General features: G+C 39.3%; 1 protein-coding gene across 2 annotated transcripts in view; it reads right to left on the bottom strand.

Annotated features, from left to right (window-relative positions):
• The window catches only part of SCAPER (S-phase cyclin A associated protein in the ER), a 136163-nt gene that overhangs the window by 15454 nt on the left and 108400 nt on the right, over window positions 1-12309 (bottom strand). For both annotated transcript variants that reach the window (XM_042021801.1, XM_042021800.1), the window contains exons 28-29: window positions 7513-7750; window positions 4379-4528 (exon numbers count right to left, since the gene is read on the bottom strand). In XM_042021801.1, the coding sequence (XP_041877735.1) occupies window positions 4379-4528; window positions 7513-7750 (388 nt within the window). The remainder of the gene's footprint in view (window positions 1-4378; window positions 4529-7512; window positions 7751-12309) is intronic.

Raw genomic sequence — 12309 nt, 5'->3', positions numbered from 1 at the left:
CATGGATTATTAGATATTAATATTTCAATTATTTTGAATTTATAATAACATACCTTGTTATGGATGCGAACGTCTGGGGATAGAAGGTTTGGACAGAGAATTAAGTTAGACTTACACAGCTGGAAGACTTTTGCGAATGAAATTGTTCCTTCAAGGACACATAGTGTGTATAGAAATTTTTAAAGAACTTCTGAGAGAACTTTTAACTTCTATCTAGAAGCCCTAATTTTATAACAAAGTTCTGAAAAGCTGCACACACTTTCTCCTAACTCTTTCAGCAGCAATTTTGTTTTGCAATCTAGCAATGGTACCTTCTAGAAATATACAGTTTGTATCTTACAAATCCTTAAAGTTAGTGGGATTCTTCTAGAGCACTCTACATACAGTGTGTACCAAAGACTGGGAGAACAAAAGCTGCTTTTATTTAAATAAAGGCATAGCAATGCAAATGAACAATGAAACTACTTCTGGAGCCTGTCAGCAAGATCCTGAGTCTGAGGATCTGATTTGTGAGGACTTTTCAGATGAAAAATACTCCCTAACTGCAATGAATATGGAAAGATTTCTATTCCCAATACAGCAACGTGAAAGAAACCAAATCATCTGTCACTCCTGTTAATTTAATTACAGGACCACATTCAATTATCCAATATAATATGCAAATAAGGTGAGTTGACAGCACATGCTAATTATATTCATTATACTAATTAAATCAAACAATGAAAGGGAATAAAAATGTAATGAAATAGAAGGATACTTTTAATTAACAAGAACATTTTAATTAGAAACTGTAATTCTACAGTCTGATACAGTAGGGTTGGCTATTGAAAGATCGGACATTATTTTTATTACACGGTTTAGCTTCACATGTCTATTCTTGGTATCATGGGACCTGTTTTTGTATGGCAGTAGATTAAATGGTGGCCAGAAAAAGAGAATCCCTTTTCCTCGCTCATACTTCCTGAGGAGCAGATGCCTAATAAAGCTGAGCTGGTCTGTGAACCAGGGGCTGTCTGGCTCTGTAGTAAACACAAGTTCACGTGCCGATACAAAACAGACAGGGCAGCTCAGGCCTCACCGCTGGCGTTGGGGCATTTCAAATATTAAAGAAACACTCCTTGCTTTTTGAAATTTTCACTTTCATAACTGATTTATTTCTTCAGTGACAGCAGCTGCCTTGGAAAAGCTTTGTGAATGTTAAAAAAAAATAGGAATGAAGGAAAGGAATATTACTAATATATTATATGTGGGCAGAGTCAGCAAAATCACAGTCTTTTTAAAATAAACAGAGCAAACACTATCAAAACACTCAGGAATGTGCTCCTTAGGAATCCATTGTCCTCACTGCTCCTTGACAGAATCACTTGGGCCTGGACCAAGAGCCAGGCGTGGTGGAAACACCAAGTGGGAGCCCAGGCAGTGCCTCTGCGTGTGGGACCCATGGCGAGGGCCCCTCTGGTTCAGGGCTCCTGGAAGCTGCAGGGAAACCTGAATCTCCGAGCTATACAAGAGAAAAGCACTTTCCTTTTTCCTTTTTAATTTGCTACTCAACTAAATATAAAAACTTTTACAGACAGTGTAATAAATGAAGTCAAATCTGTATTATATTAAATGACTGGCATATGATGCTCTTGGAAGATTTTGTTCTATGAATGTGAAATATTTAGGAAATTGCCCTCTTATGATTTTGACTGCATAGTGGTAGTAGTTCACTTACTTAAATCACAGTACTACTACTACAGGTCAATGTTGAGGTTGACAGGCTGTAAAACTTCCATTTTAGAAATCTATCTATTCTCCAAACTGGGGAACTGGTTTTTTGGGGAGTTTTTCTTGTTTTTTTAAATAATTAATGCCTTTTTTCCTTACTCCAGTATGCTGCTTTGGATATTTATCTGTTGATGAGGATAGACAAAAAAACCACAAAGAGGACACAGAAAACTCCAAACAACTGTTTGTCTTTTTTTGTTTTGAGTATTGAAAGGAATGAAAACGTATCTTGGTTTGTAATAAGAAATACGAATTTAGAAAGCAAAACTTTAAACTGCAAACATTTCCAAACAAATGTACATTTGACTGCAAGAAAGACCTGAATCTGCCTTGAAATACATCAGTTATTGACTAAGCTGAACTTGGTTCAAATACTAAATAGAGCTATCTGGCTTTATGGAAATCTGTTTTCATAGCTCAAGTCTAGTGTATCTATTTTTATTACACTGTACTTGCCAGGACTTCAAGCCTACTATTTGAAAACTTTCACTGTGAGACCAATTTTTTATTTTTAGTAGGACTCCCCAGATGATCAACAACGAAAGAAAAAATTGGAACCTCTTAACATAATAAAAAATTAAGCCATAACTGAATGAATAGAAAGCACTTCCCTCTTCATGAAAGGCAGCCTGTCTTTAGTGGAAGTCACAACACAAAGAGCACCTTAAAATAATGGCCGTAAGCAAGTCGTACTGCTTTGCCTGGTAGTGAAAGAAAAATTACTTCCTTCCACAAAAAAACCTTCCCTGTATTTTTCAAGTACTTGAGTGAGGAAGGCTTCAGTTTTTCAAAATGCTTTTTTAAACAAAAAAGCCAAACCAAAATGCCTCTTCCTTGGTTAAAAACATATTAATGAGGAATGTTAGAAATTACACAAAAAGTTAAGCACGTCATGACATCTGAGACAGTACCTCCACAGCAAACCACCCTAGAAGAGAGCCTTAGGTTACAAAAAGGACTAACATACTGTGGCTGTCTGATTGAAGCCCTAAACCTGACCCTGAAAGCTGCAGAAGCCACCTTCAGCCCCACGAGCACATGCTGAAGACTCCAGGACCTTGCCAAACACTCATCTGAGAATCACAGCCCCCAGACAAAGGCTCCCCCCTCAGTATCTTGGGGGCCCGTGGAGTCCCAAAGCCACTGCCATGGCCTGGTGCCTGCTCACCACGGCTGGACCTTGCTCCTGGGCACCAGCACCGACAGCACTGCAGGCTGGCACTGCTGAAGGAAATCCCTCTTCTGCACTATTCCTGGCACGACTGCAGTGCCAAGTCCTCCATGCAATGAATCACATCTCTTTGTATGTTTGTACTTGTATGCCAGAACAGAAATTTTTAAACTGCAGAGAGCAGACAACATGGTTTGCTGGCACTTCTGGGAGCCAGCACGACTTGTTGGGCAGCAATGGGACTCAAAATGGCAGCACCATCACACAGGGTTTAAAAATGACCATACTGATGTGCTGCCAACAGGCAGCTCCAGATCCTGACTGGGATTTGGTCACACAGGGTAGGGAGGCTGCAGGATCCTCCCTCCAGCTGTAGCCAATGCCACAGAAACATCACTATATAACTATATAATTCTTGTGACAGCATTGTCAGCTTTAAGATATTACAATGCTTCAATTACAGTCAATATCTGTCAGAATGTTATTAAGCAGCTTTTCTCAAACCTTTGCTGACAAAGTGTAACACTTCCTCCTCCTGCTCATTAGCTGAACTGAGGGCACTGAGCTCCTAGCCTGAAGCCCTATCCCAAAAGTTGAGCAAAACAGGGAACCAGGTGGTACAAGTACAGAGAGAGAACACAGTGAGTACCTTCACAAAATGCAGCATTCAACTGAATCATATCCAACCTGTGGGCACCGTAATGCAGTACCTACACATTCAGAGTTAGGTTCACGTATCTGAAGAGCCAGTGCCAACCCCTGCCCTGCCCAACCCAATACACCCTGAGATGTTACATATAAGCTGAGGAAACTGGGAGATTTTTAAGATTAATATATTTGAAATATTTTTTGAGTTTTGTGTCTGTGTTATTTTATAAGCCAGTAAGAGAGATCACAAAGTCCAGTGGTAAAAGTGGACAACAATCAAGGAAGCTAAAGGGGAATGTTCACTGTTTGTTGGACAGGGCATTTGGTTTATTACTAAAAAGATTCATGGAGAAGAATGGCTTAAACTTAAACGAGCACTCGGCAAGCAGGGAGATAGCTACACTGGCATCCAAGGACAAGTCTTCATGGGAGAGTAGTTTAATTGGCTTTAAAAAAGTTTAACTTGGGTACCACAACCATCTGATCAAGCTGACACGAAGCTAACTTAGAATTAAAAATATCAGTTGCTAAGTATACCTTGGCAGGGAGCAAGGCCAGTTAAAATCAATGCAATGGCAGCGTAAGAACAGGGAGTTTGCTTAAGGTCACACAAAATTAATGTCTTTGTCTTAAGACACAACTTCGGTTTCTCTTTTGCAAACACATCCGTTTGTGCTCACAGGAATTCCAAGTGCTTCAAAACCAGTGCTGAGGGGATTAGTTTTCTGGAGGGATCCATGACTAAATGTGCCCTTGATAACTTCTGATCCCATTTTCCATTTGCCTTACCTGGTTATCTGTGTTGTTTACAGTGAAGTAGCCCACACAAATAATGACTTCGTGTAGCAATCCTTCACAGGTATGCTGGGAGCAGTACCACAGCAGGGAGCTGATAATGTGCCTGAAGGCCAGGGACAGTCCTTCAGCTCCCACAATCGACTGAAAAGAAGGCCAAGAAACAGAAATTACACTCTAGCAGTACGTTCTAGAACTTGTGTGAATTACATACACATCAACTGCACCCTTCTGGGTTTTTTTTGCAAAGTACAGGCTATGTTCTTTGTTGTGAAAGTCCAGAATCTCTTTTTTCTTTTTAGCCACCTATAGTTCACAACTGGAATATAACATTAAAAGCCAAAGAAGCAAGAATAAATTCAAGTTTTCAAGGAACACAGGAAAAACTGGATTCTGCTTATTTGACATTCAGTATAGCATTAGGTTGACCATTTCATTTGGCATACATTACATGATCCAGGAAAACTTAATAATATTTCTTAGAAATAAGCAAAAGAAACCAAACCATCTTCATTTCTGCAACAGAGCAAAATGCATTTCTCATTAATAACTCATGCTCTGAACAGAATACAATGATTAATAACAAATAATGGCTTTTCAAACATTAAAAAAAGTTAGAAACATCCAAAAGGAGAGAACACTCAGCTGCAAAGCTTCTTGGGATGTTTTTTAAAAGTAGGCAAATTGCTGTAACGTGGGGATTCAGAATTAGATTTTATCTGTGCAGCCTACAGCCTCTATTTAATAAACATGTCAAGCAGACAGAGCGACACAGGGTCAAAGGGGAAAACGAAAGCACAAGGAATGAACATGACAGTCTCCTAACTCTAATGAAACAGCAATGCAAGCCCGAGAAAATCTCTTTCATTTCAGAGTTTTCTTCATTTTCTACCTTGTAGCCTGTGGTAAGTACATACACATAAATCCCAGGCTGTGGCATAGTTTAGTCTTACTGAACTCCAAATATACCCAGCCAAAGTAGAATCCTTGACAATGAAACCAGGCTCAGCTTTCGATCTTGAACTTCAAGCATTCTGGTAAGGCAGTATATTTTCAAAATTTAATGCCCAATACAGCCACCATTTACTGCTTTATGTCATGTAAATGCCATGTTCTCAGGTCCATCCTTATTTAATTAGTGTTGTCCATGCATGCTGTGACCCAGCACTCTGGGTTTAACCTTCCCTGATAACAACAGGTCAAAGGGCACCTGAGTTTGTGTATAAAAGTTAAACTAATTTTTCAAGGAAACTATGCTTCCTTTTTAGCCAGAATTAGTATCAGCTCAGGACCCTGTGCTGTTCCTCACTACCATCTTTCAATTGTTTAGACTGTCAAATTAAATGAAATATATACCCATGAGCCATCTGTGCTAATACAAACTCGAGAATACCAGACCTCTTCTGTTAATCAGAACCCCCTACTCTATAGTCCTACTAATTTGTGATAAAACTATTCCTTAGAGATAATGATCACACAGTACATAAATGAGGCTTTTCCTTTTGCTGTCTGCCAGCCTGCTATGGCCCACAGGGTCAGAATGTCCAGCAAACTGCCTCAGGTGTATGTTATTTTTAACATTACAGAAACAAATCACATTAATGCACTGAAAGGGAGAGTTGCTGAGGCTACCCCAGGGTGCCTGTCCATCACAAACAACACGATGCCTACAATTCAGCAAACAGCTGAGTGGATACCTCCTGAGCAGAGCCCAATGTTGATGAACTGAGGGAAGTAATTCACACTGGTGGGGTTTTGGCCACCCTTCATGCAATAATTACTAACTTGCACCATTTTAGGTAGAACAAACTAACACAGACCATGGGATTTGGAAGTTAATGCTGACTGTTTATTATAAATGCTGAGATATAATGGTGTTGGCAGAGGGATAAATACAGACAGGGTAAGCAGAAGATGGTGTTTTAAGGATAACAGTGTTTTTTTGGGATATCAGGGAGCAGCCCTCCAGCCAGTGTGATTTGCTATAGCTCCCCTGCAAGCTGTACCTGTCCCAGTTCAAGCCTGACTCTGGCATACACCTGTTATACCTACAACAACCTATTAAACCAAGTCTCAAACCAAGAGGTGCTGAATGACGTGTAGGAGGGAACCACTTTGACTTACAGAAAAAAATGGGAGTCAGTAGTGTGTGCAATGAAACTCCAATAAATATCCTGCTTCTGTCCCTGTAAAGAGACCCAGGCTGGACTGGGTCCTGCAGCTGCAGCCATACAGATGAACACTGCTGTACACAGAATTCGCTGCTGTTGTTACAGATTAGTACCAAATGCACTGAAAATCCAAGGCAAGAAACATGAACTGAAGGAGCCACACTAAATTCTTCACTTGTGAAAAGCTCTCGCTGAGTTTAATGCATTTCAGATGAAGAGTGTGGTACAACATATACAAATTACACATTAAATGAAAAAGAAACTTGTTCTGTTGAATTGTGTAAGACTGATGCTACTAAACATGTTTCCAAAGCAATGCTTTCTGGCAGGTGTTTTATATTAACAATACAACTTTACCAACTTACCTGAGAAATATACCAGTATTCGTGTGGCAAAAATGATTCATTTACACTTGAACTCTGTTCACAGACAAAGGTAAGCAGTCCTTCTCAGGACTCAAAATGCAGTATTTTGGATTTTTTTCTTTAATAGAAATAATGAAAACTTGCATTTCCAATTTTTGGTCAACAAAATTTTACTTGGTAAAAAAAATGGTATCAGTTTCAGCTGCACAATCTTAATGCAAGCGGCCCCTGAAAGCACTGGAAAATGTAAAATGTGGTTATGATACAAGCAAATCCTTTCACTTAAGAAAAGTTCTTTTGTGCTTTTGACTAAGATTTTTCTTTTTACACTTTTCGGGCTTATTAAACATAAAAAGCATTATGACAGAAGAGTAAAAAAGAAGTTAGAAGACATAATGGATTGGATTCAGCATGTAATGTATTCTAAATTTTCACTTTTTGGTTAAATTCATCAGCCACAGCTATATGGTAGATATAACAACAGTTACAAATTTTATGCACGAAACCTAACATTTAAAGACAAAACTCAGTCCAAAGATATAATCAATAATTAACATTTTCCCACTACAAAAAGTTTTAAAACATCTGTTACCTGGAAGGCAGGCAGGTCAAGAACAGCAAAACTATTGAAGAAACGTAAACTCTGAATGGCAACCTGGACTGTGTTGGCGGCATAGCTGTCTTTAGGACTGGCTGTGTTTGGATCTGAGATGGTGCCATGGAAAAGAACACAGTACAGCATGTGCAGGACTCCAACCAGATCCGTGGCCTGAAGAGCTGCTGTTAGTCCTGTGGGGTCCTGACGTGCATTGTCAAATATGTTCCAGGATCTGCCAAAGAAACATTGAGCCGGCTGAGAGGGGAGCAGCGCTCGGCGGGAACGCTCGCCTGGGAGGCAGCGCGTCCAGAGAGCCAAATATCAGAGAAACAGTGAACTGAGAACAAGGGAAAACCTGATGCCTAATGTGCCAGGAAACCACAGCATTTCCAGAATTTCAGTAATTAGGGCACCGTCTAATGCTCTCTTTAATTGCAGTGCAGCTGTATTGTTCAAGATCTTGCTTCATATCTTGGTGCCCGAGCTCTTGATACCAGCATGAAGTCTGGGGGCACTTTGGAAGCATGTAGAGGCTCCATGCCCTCAGGTCAGTAGCCTGCTCTCAACCTTTCCTGCTTGCAATAGCAGCCAGCAGCAGTGGGAGAACTCCCTGGAGCCTCTCCTGCCGCAGTGATGGGCTGCAGGCACTGGAACAAACTGCCTACCTAAGTAGTGAAATAAGTTACTGGGAACAGATGACCTTAATCAAATGGTTCTGCAGGAATTTAAGAATGAAGTGGTGCAGCAGTAGGAAAACACACTACTTCTTACTTCAGTCAGATGCTGTTATGGGACACTGCAGTAGGGCAGCAAAGCACAAATAAGTACAAAACCAGCACAGCTCTTGCACACAGAAATTGGGTTTCTTTGCCATCTTTTAGGTACGCACATAAAATAATGGAGAACGTTTTTGGTTATCTAGGATATCAGCACAGACAGGCAAATAACTAAGCCCTTTCCATTCTCACATCCAGACTTTCAAAAGCACTTAACATAATCCCTCCAAGATTTGTACTACTCATGTTTTTTCACATTATTAACAATCCAGAAGATGATGCAGGACAACTACTAAGGAAGACTCAGAATATCACTACCCTGGAGGCTAAATAACGTGTGGAGGGTAGGCAAGTACAAAGTCAAGCCCCAAAATAATACAGCAAGTTTTATATTCTCTGAGTTCTAATTCAAACCCATCACATAAATTACCTGAATTTCATTTTGGAAACACATTTGGTCAATACTGGTAATCAAAGGAAACACTAAAATAATAAAATACAGCGACCAGTAACAATGAAAATAAGCTACATCAAGGTCTGGTTTTTACCTCATCCACTATGTTTCCATCTTTAAAAAAAAAAAAAGGAAGTATCAATATCAAAAGAGACTACAAAGATTGAGTGTATATATTATTCCTTTTTATAATTAAAGGAAAATATGACAGATTATATGAGCAAACGTTATAAAAGGACAATTTAAATGAGGGTATTTTTCCCTTTTGTAACCATTTAAAGCAAAGGAAATGGGAGTGACAGCCAGAACCATTTTCTAAAATAATCTGTAAATCAGAAGACCTCAGTTTAAGACAGCAAAAACTCAGAGGGCTCAGAATACTCCTGTTGAGTAGAACCAGTAAGGAGCTTTCCCTTGATTAGAACAACCCTCAATAATCACTTCTGTATCTGTATCAGGAGCACCCTGCATCCCTCTGTTACAAACACTGGCTCCAGTGACATTTCCAACATAGATCCTAGGCAGGCTGACAAATCCTGCTTTTTACGATTACAGACAGATGTCTTCAACGGAGAAACCAAACCACGAGCTCAGCAACTACCAAGTTTTGGCAATCATTGCCTTGTTCTGTCATTTTCACTTTTCCTAGTGAAGCAAATAAAGCAGGTAAGAAACCACCACCTCACCCGAACCAATGTCTGTCCATGAGAATTTATTTGTTAACAGCTTCACCGCTTCCTTGGACCAAAGGGAGAGAAACAAGCAGAGCAGGATAATGAACCGGCATCCCCCAAGTCCCAGAGGAGCCCTGAGCTCAGGTGAATATGGCAGGACAGTATTTGGGCTGAAAACAACTTGCTCAACTGGCACCCATCTGTTTCCACCACTGTCCCCTCACATCTTTACAAAGCAGTTGCTCAGATCATGTAAGGAGTGATCTCATCTGAAATTAGCATTTATGGGTATCATTTCTGAGTTACTTCTATTTAAAGTCTCTGAATATTCAATGCTACTGAAAAAGCTATTCAGTACTGTACCCTCTGCTGCTACCTCCAGGATCAACGTCCCAGTCCTACCTCAGGAATACCTGTGCTGTACGAAAAACACTCCAGACTGCATAAGTAGGCCACAAGTCTCTGAGAGAAGAATCAGATCTTTAGTAAAACACAGTAAGAACAAAACCAACATAGTTGTGTCTGTTTTCCTTAAGACCCTAAGATTTACTCCATAAAGAATAAAAAAACCGAAAAAATACTAGAGTTTTAAGTGTGTTTGGGTGGGGCTACACTGCACAATTTATGGCATGGCTTTCCTCTCCCTCTGCCTGGAATCCATGTCCCAAATCTTCATTTTGAAGCTCTGTGGTCTTTAAGTGAGTGTGTGTGAACAGAGTGAGCAGAGACACTTCCTGAGCCATCACCTGGCCTTGCCAGCTGTGCCTTTAAGCAGATCCCTGCTGCAAAGTTCCAAGTCCTGTTGGCACATCAACCTGGCTGCAAGGGAGGCACGAACTGGATGGCTGCGAGACGAGGGAGAGCTGACAGCTCTGGGACCACCATGTGCACAGCTCTGCTTTGTGTGTCTCTGGACACCCCAGTACTCCTCACTTCAAAATGCCTTCTGATGTCCAAGGATTTATTTTGCAGGATGCAGTAGCCAAAATGTGCTAACCATCACTTAGTTACACTTGACTAACTAGAACGTTTATTGCCACAGGATTACATGAAAGCACAGCTCCTCTTGCCAACTAGTATTTCCTAATTTCAGTCTTAGCTTTTTCAGCAGTACAGAACAGAAAAGTACACTCACAGTCAAATGATAACCCCAAATTAATTACTGCATATGATACTCACAGAATTTCTTCTGGCTCTGTGCAATGAGAAGATTGACCAATTTTACCAAAGGTTAAAGTTAGATTGCTTTCAACTCTCACTCCATCATTATTTTTAAACAATTCCATATGAGAAAGCTTACATTGCTGGATGAAATCCTTTTACCATTTTGTGCTGCTCTGGAGCAGAAAATGAATCAAAATGTACATTAAAAAGTCAATTGTAAAACAACTCTAAATGAAAGCATTAGTTTTTTCACAGAAAAAACAAAAAATTTTGAAGTTGTACTACAGAACAAAACTGTTAAATAGAAATTAAAAATCTGTTTTCTAGATTTGATGGATTGAAGGAACTTCCAGAAATAATTTATTTTGGATGTTGCCTGTACTACAGTTAATATGTATATGAACAGGCCACTGGCTCCTGTTGAGTTGAAGTATTGGTTACATCACTTTAAGCCTAAATGTTTACAGTAAGAAGGTAAAAGAAGTTATTTATACTTGCTGTGGGCTTTAAAACAGAAAAAAGTCTGTATGAGATGATGGAAAATAAAGCATGAACCTCTGCATCTACTGCTCTGAGTGATTTTTGTCAAGTCTGCACAACACTGGATTTTATACAGTTAGCAGATTTTTAGTTCACTTCAAAAAGTAAGCCAAATGAAAATTCAGTGCTGTTGGAACAGACTGAAGCAAAAACCCTTAAAAACCTTCATAATTTAAGATGACAATGTCACAGCAGAAATCCAGACTTTACATAACTGAAGTTAAGAGATGAGATTCCTATAGCTGCATGTCCACATAATTCACTATTTAAAGAAAGTCTAAGTCTGCAACAGCTGCAAAAGTAAAATAGTCACCATGGATGAAACCCCTTCAATTAATCCCTGAAGGGAAGCAAGACTCCCTGGATTTTTGACACTGGCTGATATAGCTGGGAAAATAAACAGGCTTTCAAACTTTACCAGTCTCTGTAATTATGTGTTAAATATAAACACAGAAAAACAGACAAATATTTACATTACAGTCAAACAACCTGCAGGATCTTAAAAAAGCCAGAAAAAGGTTTAATGAAATGCACAGAATTTTCATTATGGGTTGCCACTGTGATTTTCAGCTTGGCCATCATGGGGTCTCAGGAGTTGGTATGTGGTCTATGACTTACAAAAAGGGTAAAAGGGTTTAAGAATTTAAAAATGTGATCTAACCATCACAGGAAAGAAAGATACTAAACAGTGGTACTTCATTGCTTAAAATACACCACTATTTATTAAAAACAGGACTTCAATACAGCTTGATAAGAAACAGCATACTCTGCAGAACAGTATAAAACTACAATTTCTCCAAGCTTCAATATGAGCAAACTGTTTATATCTGAAAATATATTGTTTTAAAACCAGGCTGAGCTAACAAGCCGACAAGCCTCTCTAAGGGTATACATTATAATGTTTGTATATTTGAAATATATACTCCTGATTAAAAACATGGAGTGAAATAGAAACATGAGTTTCCAAGAGGCTTAGAATATAATCTGTTGGGGTTTTTTATTATTAGGATTTAAAAACTATCATCAGTACTTTTTGCTTCTAAATTACTTTATTTAGAAAGAGATGTCAAAATAAAGTGGCAAAATAATAATAAAAGAAGAGCAAAGAAGAATTTAGCACCTGTCAGACCTTGCTACAATTCACACTGTCAAGCCAAGGACTGCAGTGCTGCACAGAAGCGAT

This window comes from Corvus kubaryi, unplaced genomic scaffold (genome assembly GCF_017639235.1).
Source record: "Corvus kubaryi isolate FWS band 111438036 unplaced genomic scaffold, C.kubaryi_AGA036_p1.0 37172, whole genome shotgun sequence".
NCBI lineage: Eukaryota > Metazoa > Chordata > Aves > Passeriformes > Corvidae > Corvus > Corvus kubaryi.
This window is presented reverse-complemented; position numbering and strand designations above follow the sequence as displayed.